This window comes from Mercenaria mercenaria, chromosome 1, assembly GCF_021730395.1.
Source record: "Mercenaria mercenaria strain notata chromosome 1, MADL_Memer_1, whole genome shotgun sequence".
Lineage (NCBI taxonomy): Eukaryota > Metazoa > Mollusca > Bivalvia > Venerida > Veneridae > Mercenaria > Mercenaria mercenaria.
In genome coordinates, this window is record NC_069361.1 from 81336548 (window position 1) to 81355865 (window position 19318).

The 19318-nt window shown below is 34.3% G+C and overlaps 1 protein-coding gene across 2 annotated transcripts in view; it reads left to right on the top strand.

Moving 5' to 3' along the window:
* Positions 1-19318, top strand: part of LOC123564827 (uncharacterized) — a 105985-nt gene that overhangs the window by 14263 nt on the left and 72404 nt on the right. For both annotated transcript variants that reach the window (XM_053552412.1, XM_053552422.1), the window contains exons 2-4: positions 10524-11288; positions 11622-11786; positions 16901-17096. In XM_053552412.1, coding sequence (XP_053408387.1) covers positions 10878-11288; positions 11622-11786; positions 16901-17096 — 772 coding nt within the window. In that variant the 5' untranslated portion in view covers positions 10524-10877. The remainder of the gene's footprint in view (positions 1-10523; positions 11289-11621; positions 11787-16900; positions 17097-19318) is intronic.

Below are 19318 nucleotides of genomic sequence, written 5' to 3' on the forward strand. Positions count from 1 at the left end.
TTTTAAAAGGCTGATATTGACTTTGGAAGAAAATTGGATTATGTTGAAATGTGTTTTAATCAATTTTAATGGTAATAAGTGTATAATATAAATAGGTGAGAATGTTTTCAGTTTTTTTCTTTTCAATAATTCTTTTGTGTTTCTCTAAGGTCATGAAAAGTGTCAGAATTTAGAATATTAATTATGAATTTCTCTCACTGAGCATTTGATTTGTTGTGCAAAAACTTGGTGGTTGAAACATATCATATATGATAAATTATACAATGCAATGATAAAGTTTTATCTGTACAGTTAGTTTTATGTAATAAAAGAAAGATAAAATATTATGAAATAAATTTAACAGATATAAAGTATGAATGCAAAAGAAGTATATTTTTAAGTTCACTGACTTCGGGGATAATTATTACCTGGTACATAAAATGCATATATTTTTGTCTGTATATCCCATATCATCTTCAGCAGGTGCCCTTATCTTTCAAATTATGTTTTCAAGATTGTTGAAGTCTGCTAAATTTTGGGAATGCCACATAACAAGTAGCTTCAGAGCTTTACATTTATCATAAAAGAATATGAAGAGAAGTACTGTACAATAGATTGAAGCATGCACTCCTAAAACAAGCTATGCTATGAATTCCATTGATCATCCATTTGTTGCTTTCTTACCTGTTTATACAAAACAGTATCTGAATCAATGTCTGTAATCCCATCTTTTTTGTAATTTTTACCTATGGCTTGTTTGATGTGTGGTCTATAATGATAGAAAACATACATGTACAGTTAAACCTACCTGCTTAGATTGGGGGGAAAAGTCGTTTTTGTTGACAGGTAGTCTCTAAACAGAGGTAAATTTACACTGTTTCTGATTATTAAAACTGGAAACTGGAAAATATTGGCATATATAAGCAGGTTTTATGGTAGAGGTTGTCATTAGCACAGGTTTATACTCAACATTATTTGTTTATATTTAGCATATTTTCTTTGCAAATACCTGTTTGAATTAAGTTTTCAGTTTGGAAATAGAATTGTCTTTTTTCTGGAAGAAATTCCTATTCGGATTGAAACAAACCTGAAATTATTCTGAGAGCAATTGTCTGCTCAAGACAGTGCACAGTGCGTTGTAGTATGGATCTGTTACTGTAGTAAGATACATTGTTCTATGATTTATGTTCTAGAGGCCACCTCTTATTATTAGGTATATCGAGACCAGCAATAACTGTATGGATGCTTCTTCTTTCCTCTATATTGTGAGTTCCATGGCCTTGATTTGATTGTTAGTTCAACAGACTGGTAGAATGATTCTCTGTAGGCACACAAGAGGTTTGTTAATTTGATGAAAACTCAAAACGAAAAAAAAGATGTTGATGCCATGGCAGTTTTATATTTGGTTTTCATGCACAGGAAAAACTTGAATAAGTAATTGCTACCCAGTTTGAATTCCTGAAACCTGAGAGAAAATCATTATGTTATCATGATGAAACAAGCTTTTCTCATAGTAAAGCTGCAAGAAATAACAAGTTTTTCCTATAGTTATAGGTTGCAAGAAATACAATATATATGTACTTCACATGGAATAACATTTCTTGAATGCATGTAGATTATTTTGACAGAATAACTCTCTGAAACAAAATGAAAATATAAAGGTTAAGATGTAAAAAAAATTTAAAAACAGGCAACACAAAACTTGCAACTTCTTAAATTCATGTGCAACCCAATTAAATGCACAGCAAATTAAGTGCGCATGTTTATCATGGATAATGGATTGTGTTCCATTAGAGGATATAATGGGAGGATGAATTGCATATTTCCACGAACAGATATTTTGTATAGTGATTCAGCATATTTTATGAGGTTACAAATGCGTTTAATTTCAGTTACTGCATAATGATAATATAATGGTCTTGGATGAAATTTTGATGCATTGAAAAACAGAAAATGCATTTCAATTGAAACAAATTAAATTCTTGTAGTTTGTTATTCTTGCTCTGTTACATTGTAATACACTTGGTTTCTTTCGGTTTTAATAGGTATCGTTGTGTCACCTCCAAGATTTGGAGAGCACAGACTCAATTAGAATTGGATCAATTCATGAGTGCTCTCAGAAAGAACCAATCAGATACTCCCGTCTACAAAGTCATTGTGCTGCACTTTGTCTTGTCTTGATGCATTGCATTTGGTTTAATATTATGTATTTTTATGCTTTTAATACTAGTAGTTTACATTTATGTTGTTGTGCTGAAATTTCTTTAGTTCTGTGTTTTGATGCTCCTGTTGAGATATACTGCTGACCTGGGCTTGAGTTTGCAGTTCTGAGTTTGGAGACAATTCTCAGAACTCACAGCGTCTTACTGGTTGTTTCTAAGAAACAGATTTGAAAATGACCAATCGGAAGGTTGGTCTCAAAACTCAGTTTTATAACCTTGGGCCTTGCCTGCTGGTGCTGAATTTTGAACTACAGAAAAGTAAGAATGAATTGATTTTAGAGCCTTTATCTTTAACAGGTTAGTAGAGCTTTGTATGATATTTCAGTCTCCTTATCAATATTAATGGGTCAATTATTTCCAACAATGTCAGCATCTTGTTCTGTTTGTTTTCCTCTTCAGACTTGTTGGAATAAGCTCTTGTATCAACAGTTCTTGCCACCAGAACATTAAAAGCCTTTTTAGTTTTGGCAGAAATGAAAGTGACAGTAAAGAAAAAATATCAAGTATTTTATTAATTCTGTTGTAGCATATCTCTTCTTGTCAAGTTTTGTTGACAGAACTGTAAGGACTGTTAATTCCTTGCCAAATGGAGTGTAATAAAAGCTGCCACAGTATGTTTTAATAGGAAGAAGTTTGATAATATGCCAAGAGGTTTTCACCATCAGCAAAATAACCCCAACAAAATACGGAGTCTGAGACTTTTAAATTATTCCCATTTGTCCTCCAATCCTGCTTCTTGTGAAGTTGAGTTAAGCAATTGACAACAAGTTAGTTCAGGGAAAAAGGACAGGAACTAAGCAAAATGCAGAATTCCTTGAACTTGCTTGCTTCTTATAGCATATTTGGTTCAGATTGATGGTTATATTCTGCCAGTGTTTTACACAGCAATCTTCTGTAATTTTGCCTAGATCAATATAAACTTGATTTCCTTAATTGCTTTCTCATATAAATAATCCTTCTGATGAATGTATATAACTGACTTATGGACAAATTCTTGAAGCCTGCTTTAGGGACATTTCAAAGATGTTTAGTGATTAAATGTTAGCTCTAATTATGCAATTTATTCATCAGTGAGTGAGGATTCTGTGACAAAATTTTAATCCAAAATATCCTAATTTGGATGTTTCACCATACATTTTCCCAGTTGTATTAAAAGGCCCATTCCCATTCCCGTGTGAGTGGGGAAAAGCAGTGATGTCAGATGTTGTGAAATGTTGGCAAGCAAAATTATCCAATGGCAGTTACAGTTTTTTTAATATATAAAACCTCTATTTAAAAACTAAAAAAGGCAATGAGAAGAAAAAAAGCTTACTAGAAGAGCTGATAGATTTCCCAATTTAGACCTCTCCAGTCATTAAAGCGTATACATCAGAATGGCCTGTGTGAAGAGTACCATCTATCATCTTTCCCCCACCCCCACCCCAAAGTATAGCCATTTTAAACCACATTTTTTCAGAGTTTACCTGCATAGAATAATTTGCTTAATAGACTATCCCAGAGTTTGCCCAACCATTATGTGACATTTAAAAAACAGCCTTTTTTCCTGAGATAGTCTTGTCAATAAAGATGTTTTATTGATGCAAATTGCACACAAATCATTACAGTATTGGGTATCTGTCATACCCTACTTTGAATTTAATAGAACTGTAATAAATAATGCATAAGAGCCTCAACAGGATAGGACACTGGAGATAACTAGATTGAAGGAGCACAATTATGATCTCAAGATAAAGTAGTGCACTAAATTGAAGCATACTTGCTAAAATTGTTTTAGGCAGTGCAGGAGGAGGCTTTCAAAGTTAGAAGGTTGTTTTTCCAGAACTGTCATAGTATTGGATTATGTTGAGCAAGAAATGTAGTCATAATAATAATTGGTTAAGTAGTTTAGTGTTGATTGTGTTTTTAGCTCGACTATTCATAGAATAGTGAGCTATTGCACTCGCCTATGCGTCCGCGTCCGCGTCCGCGTCCGCGTCCCGATTTTGGTTAAGGTTTTGTATGTAAGCTGGTATCTCAGTAACCACTTGTGGGAATGGATTGAAACTTCACACACTTATTCACTGTGATGAACTGATCTACATTGCATAGGTTCCATAACTCTATTTTGCTTTTTTACAAAATTATGCCCCTTTTTCGACTTAGAAATTTTTGGTTAAGGTTTTGTATGTAAGCTGGTATCTCAGTAGTTACTAATGGGAATGGATTGAAACTTCACATACTTGTTGACTATCATGATCTGACATGCACTAAGCAAGTCCCATAACTCTACTCTTTTTTTTTCAAAATTATGCCCCTTTTTCGACTTAGCAGTTTTTGGTTAAATTTTTGTATGTAATCTGATATCTCAGTATCCACTAATTGGAATGGATTGAAACTTCACACACTTGTTCACTGTCATGATCTAACATGCACTGTGAAGGTCCCATAACTCTACTTGGCATTTTTACAAAATTATGCCCCTTTGACTTAGCAGTTTTTTGTTAAGTTTTTGTATGTAAGCTGGTATTTCAGTATCCACAAATTGGAAAGGATTGAAACTTCACACACTTGTTCACTGTCATGATATGACATGCAGTACAGAGGTTCAATACCTCTACTTTGCATTTTACAAAATTATGCCCCTTTTTCAACTTTTGTATTCATTCAATTGACAAGGCTGTTGAATAGTCGAGCGTTGCTGTCCTCCGACAGCTCTTGTTTTCTTAGCATAGAGGTCACAGAACATTTGTAGTCTGTGGTCACTTGACTATAACTGTGATAAAGGATTTAAAGTTTAGAATGTAAATTTTAGCCTTTACATTCATTTTCATCTACTTTACTGTGTCTGTTTGAAAGTTAAACAATAATTTGATAATTGACAAAGTCTTAAATGTCACTTTCTTTTGATACTACAAGTAGAAAAGGCAGAGGAAGTTGTAAGAAGAAATCAGTTGACTGGAGAAGAGAGGCAACCTGTAGATAATATTGGAGATTGAGGTAGCATTGATAGGAAATCAGTTGCATCTTTTAACGATGTGATGTTAAAAGCGGAAAGAGTAAACAATATCAGTTGACTGTGAAAATAACTTACAATGTTTAAACATTTTGTTTAGTTGATAGGAACCAAGTATACAGATGATGTTGGCATTATGAAAATTAGTTGCAGAAGCATTTGATAGAAATTGTTTTAATTGCATGCTAGAATGCTTGAAGAAACTAGAAGTGATAAGAACTGTTGTAACTTATGACATTGAAGTATTTGATAGGAATACAATGTCAAACACATGCAGATAACTGTTGCAGATACCAGAGAAGATAATGTAGAAGTGATAGTAACTGGTTATACCTATAACATTGAAGCTTTTTGTTGGAAAGTGGTCAAAACTCAGGCAGGCAACTATTGTAGATACTAAGGAAGATAATGTAGAAGTGATAGTAACTGTTGAAGCATTTCCTATAAGTGTCAGTCCATAGCAGTGGAATGTTTGTAGATACTAGATCAGATGGTGTAAAAGTGATAGGAACTGGGGTGTTGCATGTTGTAATGATGTAGTGTTGAATACAATGGGTGGGCTTGATAAGATGTCTGATCATGCTCATTTATTGTGATTGATTATTGTATAAGTGATGATGATAACATCTGCAATAAGTAGACATGTGGGGAAATGTCTGTCACATGTAACAGGTTTGATTTATTCAGGTTTTGCCTGATAGTTATTGACCTAGTTATTGGTTAATTTCTGTCAACCCACAACTTGTAACATGCAGAAAAGAACACTTAATTAAATTCACAAATGACTTAAAAAATTATTATCAGGATCTGATGTGTTAAGTGCTTTTATAAGGAAGATACTTCAGATACAAATATATATATACTATATGTAGATAATGCACGTATATTACTTACGCTTGTAGGTCATAGGTCAAGGTCACTATTGAATGTCAAGTAATATTGTTTCCTCTCTGTAACTTTTATATGCATTGATGGATTATCTTAGTGCTACACACAAACGTACTCTGTGTCAAGACATGATTTATGCATGTCAGTTAAAGGTCAAGGTCACTGTTTTAATGTCGAGTAAAAATTTGTTTCCACTCCATAACTTTTATATGCATTGAAGGATTTTCTTACTACTACAAGCAAATGTTCCTCATGACCAGACAATATGTCACATACATGATCCATGCTTGGTGGTCAAAGGTCAAGGTCACTATTGAAATTAAAGTAAAATTAGTTTCTGTTTCTTAGCTTCTAAATGCCTTGAAGCATTTTTCTTACTCATGAACACTTCCCCATAACCAGAATGATATGTTGCTTGCGTTGTTTGCATGACCCATGCCTATCAATCAGAGGTCTAAAGTTACCATTGAAGGTCAAGTATAAAGCTTTCTGCTCAGTAACTTCCAATGTCATTGAAGGATCTTTTATTACTACACAGAAATGTTCCACATGATTGGTCTATGTGTCACATACATGACCCTTGGTTGTCCATCAAAGGTCAAGGTCACTATTGAAAATCAAGTAAAATTGTCTCCGCTCCATAACTTACGTGCATTGATGGATTATCTTAGTACTGCACACAAATGTTCCCCATGATGAGACAATGTGTCACTACATGATATAGGCTTATAGGTCAAGGTCACTATTGAAATTTAGGTAAAAATAGATTATGTTATACGCCCGAAGGGAAGTATTATGTTATGAGGCTGGTGTCCGTCCATTAGCAATTTCGTGTCCGCTGTATAACTCTTGAACCCTTTGAAGGATTTCGAAGAATCTTGACACAAATGTTCACCACATCGAGACGACATGCATAGCGCATGTTTTGGATGGCTGGCTTCAAGGTCAAGGTCACACTTAGGGGTCAAAGGTCATATGACTTTGTTTCTTGTCTGCTCTGTAACTCTTGAACTGCTTGGAGGATTGTAAAGAAACTTGGCACAAATGTTCACCACATAGAGACGACATGCAGAGCGCATGTTTGGGATGGCTCGCTTCAAGGTCAAGGTCACACTTAGGGGTCAAAGGTCATACCTTCGGGCGTATATTGCTCCACATTGCGGTGCTCTTGTTTTTTTAGTCCTAACATTTGTGAACAACCACAAGGGGCGGACACTAACATAGGGCACTTCTGTATTGCCATTGCAATACTCAGTCACTTGGTGTTTTTTGTTGTTGTTTTTTTTTTCATTTTTATGAAAAAAGCATGTTTGATACTGAATTCATACTTTCTGAAATATTTTCTAGAAAATTCCATATCATTGCATGTATTTAATTTTTTATGCTGGTAACTATCATACCTTTAATTAAAACTTTCCAGTAACAGTTTTTAATTAACATGCACCTGATAATTGCACTATTCCCATGACGATGTAATTCTGACCAGACTTCAGGGCTGTACTTGTTGATGTTGTAAACAGCATGCTGTCTGCCATGGAAACAGTTTTATACTTGTTTTTTGTGACATCAAAGGAAAACATTAATTCAGGTGTTTTCATTATTTTGTATGAGAATCTTCACTTTGAGCTTATTTCCTTGTTATACTGTGATACTAGCAAGTATTCTGGAATAAAAAGTCACTGTTCATGATTGTGAACCATAGATAATATCAACTTTGTTGCAGTTTCTAATGATGTAATTGACTTAGAATAAAAAAAAACGTGATGGAAACTTAAGTCTTTTTGAAAAAGTAAGATTATGGACATAAAAGTTTCTTCTGAATACTTTTTACAGTGCTAGAGTTGGTATGGTTATCAGTTATTTATTGTTGAAATGAAAATTATTGAAAATACATAGGTAAAAAGGACATATTGTGTTAATGATAGGAAGTCTATGTAAAAGAATTATATATAAAAAAATTATCAGTTAATTATACTGTACATTAGACAGTAATGTATACTAATTGATTATTGGTATTTTCATGTATTATCTGTGCAAGAAGTTGGCAGGTTTTATTCTTGGCAATTATACCATTGTAAAACTGCCATTTCTCCCTGCAGACAGTTGCATTCCATTCCAATCTGTAGATATGATTTGAGTAGCCAACCAGGCGGGTGCAGCTGGTAGATGGACTCTGTATTTGTTTGTTCATCTAGCAGCCAAACGAGGTTTCTTGTTGGGTCTAAGTCTAATGTCATATTGAAAATGACAATCTTGCACACATTCATTTTTTTCATGGCTTTAACTACTTTGCCAAGGATTAAATTAAGACAGACTATGAATATTTAAAAATCAGTATTTCAGAAGTGTCTACAGACTCAAATCTTTTAATTTGATTTAAATGTAACAAGAAATATCTTTAAAAATGATGGTCGGCGAATTGTAATAAGGAAAGAAGTTTATGAATTTTTCATGTAACATTCATCTTTCATCTAACATTTTTCAAATTGCAAAACTAAACACCGCACTTTAACAATTTAAATGGTTCTATTTTAATTTTTCGCAAAGGTTTCGTAGGGTTGCAATTTTGTTTCGTTTATCCTTAGACGAATAATTACAGCAGTAGTTTGATGAAGATTCATGAAGCGAGGTCATTAAACGTGTTTATATTTTTAGCTAAATTGGTCCCTATCCCCATTTGTAACAAAATAGCAGGAGACCTTACGATATTGTTACACATCGAGTTTGATAAAAATCCATTACATTTTAGTGGTTAATGCGAAGAAAGGCATATCTACTTTTAGCTATAGTGGTCCCTAATAGGGCCCAAGTTCCTATATAAATAAATTTAGAAGAGGACCTTATAATGATGCTCCAGACCAAGTATGACAAAGATCCACCAAGCTGTTCATGAGACGCTATATAAAGGCATTTCTAGTTTTAGCTCTAGCAGCCCCTAAAAGGGGTCAAATGTCCCAGCTGAACAAAGTTGGCTACAAATCAAGTTTGATTAGAATACATGAGAAAAAAATCAAAGGATTTTTTTATTTATTATTTTTATTTATTTCTAAAATAGGCCAACTGATCCCGCTTTAACAAATGCATATTCGCTATTCACGAATCTTTGGACAATGACGTCACACCTATAAAAAGTGAAGGTCAAGCAAAACATACAATTGTAATTATTTCAATATTTTTGTTTCATAAGGAAAGTTTGACCGTGGTCATATCACACAGATAAACTGTATGCAAGGTACCTTCATTTTAGTGTAATGAGATTCAGTCGTTATATAGCATATATATAATAAAACAGATTTCAACTGAGTTCAATATTTGCATACCATACTAAAGAAAAATATTCATATATAATAAATCAGTTAAATAATTTATAACAAATATATCAAAGCAAACAAGCACTCATTTTAATATGCAATCTGAATAAGTCACAAAAGCAAGAAACCTTTTCATATACAGACGACAATTGTAACAAGGAAAATCTTTTAAAAAGCACTTCTCTACATAAAAGACTCTTATCACACCCTTATTCATGTGATACACAGACCGTATTCAGCTCTTTCTTTAATTTGACATATGTTGGTATTTGAACAGGTTTTTATCATATTTATTAAACTTACTTATCATTTTGAGATATATCAATATTCTTGCTAAATATACTGAGCCAAAGTTAGCTTGAAAACTGTGAACAGCGTCGTTTAGGATAAACGCTTTGTCTACATTTCACTCAGCGTAGCACAATCAACAGAGTGAAAGAAATTGACACTCTCGTCCAATCAGGCAGAGCGTTACATAAATCTTTCATTTTGATAAATTATCTATAATGCGTTATCAAGTAGTTTGATTTGCAAACTGAAGTCACGTGGCATAGGAAACGAAAACGAATTTAGACGGCGTTCGCCGAAAAAATACATAAAATCGTACATTCCCTAGAGGAATGCTGTGTGAAAATTGAAATTATTGGAAATGTATTAACATACAACTTTTATACAAAAAGAATAGAAATAAGCTTAGGACAGGTCTCGATAGATCAATAACATTTTATAGGTCAGTATGACAGGTCCTCAAACTATTAAGCATTGTTCCATTATCAGACTCAGCCACTACTATTTGTCCTAGTTGGAGTCCCCGTAGAATATATGGTATGACAATTAATGGATTATAAGGACAGCCGGACTTTTATTGATCTTGCTCTTTTATCTTTTGATCAGAAGTAGTTTTTTCTGTGGCATAGATTTTTGGTCTGACAATGAATTCTTTCTGCTTTGGCACAATTTTTCATGTCTTGTTAGTAATTAATATAACTTCATAAATTTGTAGTCTGTGTTTCAAAGCAGATAGTTCTTCTATGCAAACAGAATAGCTTTTGTCAAATAGGGTTGTCCATATTATGTTATTTATCATAAAAGACCAGGCATTGCTTAATTATTTTTTATCTTCAATTTCAGGAGAGTCTAGCTGACGACAGTGAACAAGAGACAGAGGTGCATCATGGGAACACCCACACATATATTCTAATTTAACAGAACAGACTGCGTTAATTTAGATTCACAAAAAAGGAATTAGTGAAGGAAAATTAATCGGATCCAAAATTATGGGTCCTATAGAAGTGTTCCATGCTGGAGTTTCATTCTCCATGCATATGTAATATTCAAGGGAAGTAACTCTCACCTTGCTCCTTGCCAAGTTTTTGATAAGGAGCTTGTAGGGATTTGGGAGTTTTTATCAGTTCTCAAGAGCAAATTGTGTTCCATACTATTTGTGCGTTCTTTTTAGTGAGTGGAATTATTTCGGGGGGGAAAATGAGTCGCAAAACGTGGTCACCTAGTAAAGAGAACCTTCTTCTTCAACATCTTTCAAAACTGGAGCGATCTCCATCAACAGAGGATCACAAGAAGTATGGAAGTCAGTGCTCCATAAATCTGGAAGATAATTTAATTGATCTGCCGACAGAGCCAAAAAGGCGACGAATAATGGCAGACGACACTCCAAGCTCGATGGGCAGTCAAGTGAGCAGTCAGATGAGCAGTAGGTCGCACTCTCCCTCGCTCTCTGAGTTCCTTGACGATAGTCTCATGAGCACACCAAATGCGTCCCCGTCTGGGACGTTGAAGGAACACTTCAGAAGAAAATACAGAAAAGACGAGCTTTGGGCAGCCATTGAAACCAACTACAAATACCTTATGGACAAGGGTATTATTGAAGCTTGTCAAGTAAGTTAAACATTTAAGGCAATGTTCAACCTTTTCCAGGTAGTCTAAATTTTTAGTTAGTGCAAAATTATGACAAATATATACAATTGTTTTTATTTCTTTTATACTCTGTTTTCTATCAAGAAAAAATGTTTTTATTGCAACTGAAGTTTAGATTTTGAATTTTCTCTTACTAGAAAATTTTCCAAAGTAGAGAAAATAAGTTGATTCAAGCCTAAGCTATGCAAGGCCGCACTATTAAAACTTATCCATTGCAATGTTGTGCTGTGAATATCTGTTGGCACAACTTTGGCAGAGAGAATAGACATTAGGCCATTTTTAAACTTTTTGCAGACCCCAGAGAGTGATGTGGAGGAAATCAAAGCCAACTCAACTGTTTCGTTCGGCGAGTTCCTTAAGCAGTACAAGGAACTCTCTGATTGGCTGAAAACTATCCAGACCGCTCTACAACAGAAGGCGGCATCCACTCTGGCACTTTCAGAGAAATATCTCAACCAGGTATATTAAATTATATAAAGTGTTAAGATTGCCCATTTCCCAAATTGCTATATGTGAACTGTTTGTGTTGTGTTCTGCAGCTCAGGTTGGTTGTAGGTGCAGTCTCAAAACTCCCCAACTCGATTAGTTGATTCCTAGATATATTAAAACTGGCAAAAGGCAATGTTGAGTTCTTTGACTAGTCTACAGACTTTATAACTATGGAGACTACTTTCATATCCTGATATTATTCTTTTTCATTCCAAAAGACCTTTTGAGGGGGGTTGTTATGTTTTCATGCACAATGAAAAGAACTTGTATGAGCATTGTTTTTAATGGTTTAGTGTGAGCTCTGAGTATAGGTGGATGGCATCCATTGCCTGTCACCCCTTATCATGCATTAACAATTTAAATATTGAAATTACACCAGATTTGGTCTGTAGCAGTCTGGCCTGACCCTCCCTAAAGTTTGTTCAACTCCCTGCAGAGGCTTCAAGAGGTAAAATTAACATTTAAACAAAAATTACTTCTTGTGAACCACTTTGTGGATCTTCACCAGTATTGGTCTTGAATAACCTTGTATCATGTTTAGATGGAACCAGAGTTAAAAACAAAAACAAAAAACTTTTGAACGACTTGACATGAACTGCTTGATAGAACTTCACCAAACTTGTTCTGTAAATCATGGTTCGGACCACCCTCAAGTTTGCTCAAATGGTTTTGTATAACTTCGAAAACAATAAATCTGGAGCCCAGCATTATTGATAAATTCCTGATGAAACTTTTCTCATTAGGTTTTTTTTTTTGCTATGAACTAATGCCATCATACATGTATTTAAATTTCATGTCTTATCTAATTTTGCAATTAGTTTAGTTTCCTTATTGATATCTTTTAAATCATGACCATATACATATACAGTGGTATCCTGTTAAAATTGTCCTTCAAGATTTTTGACCAGTTTTTGTGTTACTTACAAATGCATAAGTCACTGTTCACAGTCTCATGAGGGATATCTATATTTTGAGTATGTGTTAGGAAGTAGCAAATTTATCCCATTGTTTATGGGAATAAATTCTGTCAAAATATGACTAATTTCAATGCATCTCAAGGTAATTGTCCTCTATTCATGATTCTTTTAGAGATTTTGTAATTTACTTATTTGACTTGACAAAACTTAGCTTTTATTCTGTTGCAAAAAAAAGATATTTTAGCAACAAATTGTTTTCCATGTTCATAAAAGTTCAAAGCAAAACAAACACGAAACAGAAAAAAAACCTGATAAAAACATTCTTCCAGCTCCAGCTATCTTTGGTTTTATTAAGCGCTGAGGTTAGGGGAGGGAGAATTCCCCATGCTATAATTGTGCTGTATTGGTCTGAAGCTCTGACTGCTTTCCTTATAGCAAACAAAGTTCTAAATGGGAGGACCGCCAGACCCCATCTCCCCCCTTCCTGCAGCCTCCTACCCCCGGATATTTTTCTACTTTCACCTTTTACTTCAGTATTTAATGAAACCTGTTGTTAGCTGTTACAGAGGATATGTTCTATTTAAATGTTTGACCTCAGTAGCAATATTCTCAGAGATGGAATCGATTAGCAGGATAGATATAAACATATCATGTAGAGATCATAACACTTCTGGCAGCTTCACGGATACCTGTAGTGTAGGTGAAATAAAAATAATGGGAAAACCTCACATTCAAACCTAAAAATATTTTAGTTTTCAAGGGCAAAATGATTTGAATTTCGCCAAATGTAATAAGTAGATTTTAGGAAGCATTAAAATGTTATGACCATCAAAATAATGAAATAACAACATTCCATGAATATTAAGTAAGTGTGTTTTCAGTTCCTGCAAAATTTGAGAATATGTTTGAATCATTAAATTTATTATCATACACATGTCAGACATTCGAAGTTAACAATATAATGTTACCTAGACAACAGTCACAGGAGATGAATTATTCCCTGCTATATTAATATCATTATAGTCTTAAATGTCTGAAGCATAAGTCATGTCTTGAAACCCAAGGATATATGATACTTCTGAATTATATTTCAAGTCAATAAAGGCATCTTTTATTATAAGGAAAGCTGGAAATACAACAAACTCCACATTCGAATTTCACTTTTAAATATGAATCAATACACTTTATTCGCATAAAAGATATCTATCTTGATTTCCCCCCCAGGTACTATCAATTTATTCATGAAGCATACATTTCATATTGTGTTGTACTCATGATAGATTGACTCATGTTACCTGATTGTATCATAGATAAAACATATTCATGAATACATTCCACTATTTATATCAGCATTTTCCCATCTGGTGTTGGAAATAGCTCTGTCAGTATCAATATTTGTAAACATTAGTATACTGCATTCCTATCAAACTAATGGATGCATGTTGTACACATGAGCCAGATGTTTTATACTATTGTTTGGCTTCAGTCTTGTGTTGGTGTGTTATTTCCCTCTGTAGGTCATTTTGATAGGTAGGTCATGCAGCAATTAGTATGAGTGCTATGGAAAAGTTGGTTGGGTGTTGGGAAAGCTCCAGACGACTGGTTGAGTTCATAAATCTCCCAGTATTTTGCCTTGTGTGCATGAAGCTGTGAGAAGTTGGGGACTACTTTTCATAGATTTCGTGGTTCAGTCAATTTATGAAATCAAATACCAACAAACAAGTAAAAGTTTCTTTTCAAAGGAGAAATCCACAAAGTCATTTTCCCACAAAATAGCTGTGGTTTTTTTAGCTCACATGTCACAAAGTGACAGTGTGAGCTTTTGTGATCGCGCAGCGTCCGTCGTCCGTGCGTAAACTTTTGCTTGTGACCTCTCTAGAGGTCACATTTTTCATGGGATCTTTATGAAAGTTGGTCAGAATGTTCATCTTGATGATATCTAGGTCAAGTTCGTAACTGGGTCATGTGCGGTCAAAAACTAGGTCATTAGGTCTAAAAATAGAAAAACCTTGTGACCTCTCTAGGGGCCATATTTTTCACAAGATCTTCATGAAAATTGGTCAGAATGTTTACCTTGATGATATCTAGGTCAAGTTCGAAACTGGGTCACGTGCCATTAAAAACTAGGTCAGTAGGTCAAATAATAGAAAAACCTTGTGACCTCTCTAGAGGCCATATTTTTCATGGGATCTGTATGAAGGTTGGTCTGAATGTTCATCTTGATGATACCTAGGTCAAGTTCGAAACTGGGTCAGCTGCGGTCAAAAACTAGGTCATTAGGTCTAAAAATAGAAAAACCTTGTGACCTCTCTAGAGGTCATACTTTTGAATGGATCTTCATGAAAATTGGTCAGAATGTTCACCTTGATGATATCTAGGTCAAGTTCGAAACTGGGTCACGTGCCATCAAAAACTAGGTCAGTAGGTCAAATAATAAAAAAACCTTGTGACCTCTCTAGAGGCCATATTTTTTATGGGATCTGTATGAAGGTTGGTTTGAATGTTCATCTTGATGATATCTAGGCAAAGTTCGAAACTGGGTCAACTGTGGTTAAAAACTAGGTCAGTAGGTCTAAAAATAGAAAAACCTTGTGACCTCTCTAGAGGCCATATTTTTCACAAGATCTTCATGAAAATTGGTCTGAATGTTCACCTTGATGATATCTAGGTCAAGTTCGAAACTGGGTCATGTGCCTTCAAAAACTAGGTCAGTAGGTCAAATAATAGAAAAACCTTGTGACCTCTCTAGAGGCCATATTTTTCATGGGATCTGTATGAAAATTGGTCTGAATGTTCATCTTGATGATATCTAGGTCAAGTTTGAAACTGGGTCAGCTGCGGTCAAAAACTAGGTCATTAGGTCTAAAAATAGAAAAACCTTGTGACCTGTCTAGAGGCCATACTTTTGTATGGATGTTCATGAAAATTGGTCAGAATGTTCACCTTGATGATATCTAGGTCAAATTTGAAACTGGGTCACGTGCCATCAATAACTAGGTCAGTAGGTCAAATAATGAAAAAACCTTGTGGCCTCTCTTGAGGCCATATTTTTCATGGGATCTGTATGAAGGTTGGTCTGAATGTTCATCTTTATGATATCTAGGTCAGGTTCAAAACTGGGTCACATGAGCTCAAAAACTAGGTCACTATGTCAAATAATAGAAAAAAAGGGACGTCATACTCAGTTCAAAACTGGGTCATGTTGGGACAGGTGAGCAATTCAGGACCATCATGGTCCTCTTGTTTTTTTACCTAATCACGAAATTTCGTGGCACAAAATGATTCCACAGTATTTCATACTGGAAAGTAAACCTCTAATCTGCTGTTTCATTCTTTTCATGATCTTGTAAGGTATTGTTATGTCATATAACCCTGATGTCATGTTCTATTGTCATGATATTGAACCATTAACCTAAACTTGCCATTTTCCAAAAAAGGAAACATACCATATACCTGTGGCCCAAACAGGATTCCGTATAAGGTATAGTCTACCTTTGCTTTTGTCCTTTGATTAATTTGTTTAGCTTCCTGGTGTAATAGAAGGTAATAGTGAGATCTAATCAATATAAAAACATTGCATCTGGCCATTTACCTGAAACTAAAAAAAGGATTATAGATTAATTGAAGTTGCTGATTTCCCCTGTGGCAAATGAAACTGACACAATTTCCTGATCTCTGAATAGAAAAACATAGTTCTGCAGTGTTTTATATCAATGTGTTTTTGCTAATATTTAACATTTCTTAATGAATGAATTGGCTTTTGTAGAAAAACAGTCCATCAATTTATGACATTTATATTGATCAAAGGCAGGACATTATTTTTATAGTCAAGACTAATTATAACTGGGACCATTCAGAAATAACCAATATAAATCACATATTCATCATGTTTGAATCACTTATATTTTATTTTTTTGACAAAAAAAGCCTGATTAGGGATGCAAGTTTTGGTATTTTCAAAAGTTACCTTTTTTTGTGGGCTCCAGTCAGCTACAAAAGCATAATTTTATGTTCTGGTCAGAACCCTACAGTATGTGTGTATAAACCCCTTCAAAGCTAAGTGCTGCTGTCAGAAATATCAGATATCAAATTAAGCAATATAAAAAAAATTAATAAGTTCTTCTCAAACTCTTGAAAGAGAGTTTTTAACGTCTATATTCATTTCAGAGTTACTATGAGGAGATGCAGCGCTCCCCCAAACTTCAGCTGTGTAACGACTATGGTAGACAGCTAAAACAGTGTCAACCTGTCCTTACTGAAGAAGTAGATGTGTTTCTTAAAGAGGTCAACACCCAATGGGAGACCATACTGAAGGTTGTGACCCCCACCAACCTGAACCAGGACCCACAGTCTGTGATCAAAGGTAGGTCAGGGTCATCAATGGTCATGGACTTTGTAGCCTTTGACCTAGGTGTGATTATGTGGTCAACTCCGGGTCCTTGCAGAGGACTTCTGCTTCTTTAAAATGTTGACCCAAAATACCTGTAATGTCAGTCAGTCTCTTAAATGTAAAAGTTTGCAAGAAATTGTTCAGGAACTGAATTTAAAAAATTGCTCATTTTGTTGGTTTCAAGCCATTTTTAACCTGACGTTATAAGTATTATTTTCAAAGACTGAATGTTTAACTTGGATCTTTCCTAGATAATAATCTGTCACAAAAAGTGGACTAATGTAAAAAGTTGAGATAATTAAGTAGATGTGATAAGGAAGATCTAAATTTGTCCTTGTTTGATACATTACCTTGCTATTCATGGAGTTTAAGGATATCCTTGTTTACATAAAGGTAGTAGTTCTCAATTTTTATTTTTTTCAAAATATTCATTTAAGAAATCTAAAAGATGAACAGATCTGTTGGTATTGATGTATGCACAATGCAAAACTTGTACAGTATGACCACCTTTATATACCTCCCGCCTAATATACCTCTGAATAGATATCCTTTCTCACTTGTTCAGTTTCAAAGATTTTCAGGAGCAAAGTTATTTCAGTGAAATAAAATTTCATTAATGAAAACAAACTGGAGATAAAAGCAAAGCAACAATTTAAATTCAATATAAATTCAGTCTATTAGTTCAGTGAAAAACGCTAGTACCTACATCTTTTCTTAATTATGCTCTTGTTAAAACTGCACATGAAAAGTGATAATTGACCATTTTAAAGTGTGTTAAAATGGAATCCATTACCCATCATGTTGCTTTTAACGTAAGACACTTTATAGCGTATTAAAAATAGAAAAAAGGTTGGCATATCTGTTACACAAATGGTATTATTGCGTGACTGTCTCGGCTGAAATACGACAGAAACTGGGATGATAAAATCAAGGTGTGCAATCTTTGAAGCTTCCTCAATTACTGCCAAGTACTTGTTTGACTTCATCTATACATTTTATATACCCTGTGTAAGGAAGTTGTAAATTATCCCACCATTGATTTTACTGTTGCATTAAATGGAGTAACAAGATTGGAAAGATTCCAGGAACAAATATATCTATATATACAGAAAACATCTCATTCATTCATTGCGGAATGATACGTTTTTATATTGATCAAGGTGGTTCATTTCTATATATATATATATATATATATATATATATATATATATATATATATATACAGGTTCAATGAAACAGCAGTCACTCAAGGTTGCAAGGGGGTTAGTAAAATCCTTAAGTTGTCCAAAGTTTACAGCGATCAAAACATGGAAAATATGAGAAAAACAAACAAAACCACATGAATTGCTCAAGCACACCCAGCTTTACTATATTAAGGTATCAGTTGTAACTCCAAGCCTGTTTAGCAAAACATTTCATTATAAAAATAGAGCAAAGACAAAAGAGATATTTGATGTCCGATATTTTAGATGAAGTATCCTCAGTATACTATTTGACTTTCATTGCATAAATGATCAAATGCCTTGATTTAATATAGTTGTATTGTCATGGCAATATAAATATTATTATGTTGTTAACAAATATTGTATTAAAAAATGAAATGATTAAAGGTACAAGTGTATTTCGACTTTGTTTGATAATCTGATATTGTGCATGGAAAAGAGAAAAGTCTGTTGGTCCAACTGGTCCAACTGGCCCAGTAGGAAGAGTTTTGGTTTACTAGTCTTTGGTTTGGGAGTTTGATCCCTTTGTAGGTTGTTATATTGTCTGTGTGACTTCTACAGTATGCCTGAAACCATGCACTTTCACATTCTGTGATAAATCTGATTGGCCTTTAACCCTTACCCTGCTAAATTTCTAAAATGGATTGGTCCATCATTCAATTTGGGCAATACCATTTATTATTTGAAGGGGTGTTTGCTGCAAATTTACTGACTGAATAGCGAACAGTGCAGACCATGATCAGACTGCACGGATGTGCAGGCTGATCTTGGTCTGCACTGGTCGCAAAGGCAGAATCAATTGCCACCAGCAGGCTAAGAGTTAAGCAATACTTCAACAATGTCTCCAGACACCTGTCAAGTTTTTGTACGAAAAAGTGACTACACCAAATATAAAAACAGTGACTTCCTTTGGGTAACAGTTACTTAACTTGTAAAAGTAGAGACATTAAAATTTGAGCTGATTTCAAGGAA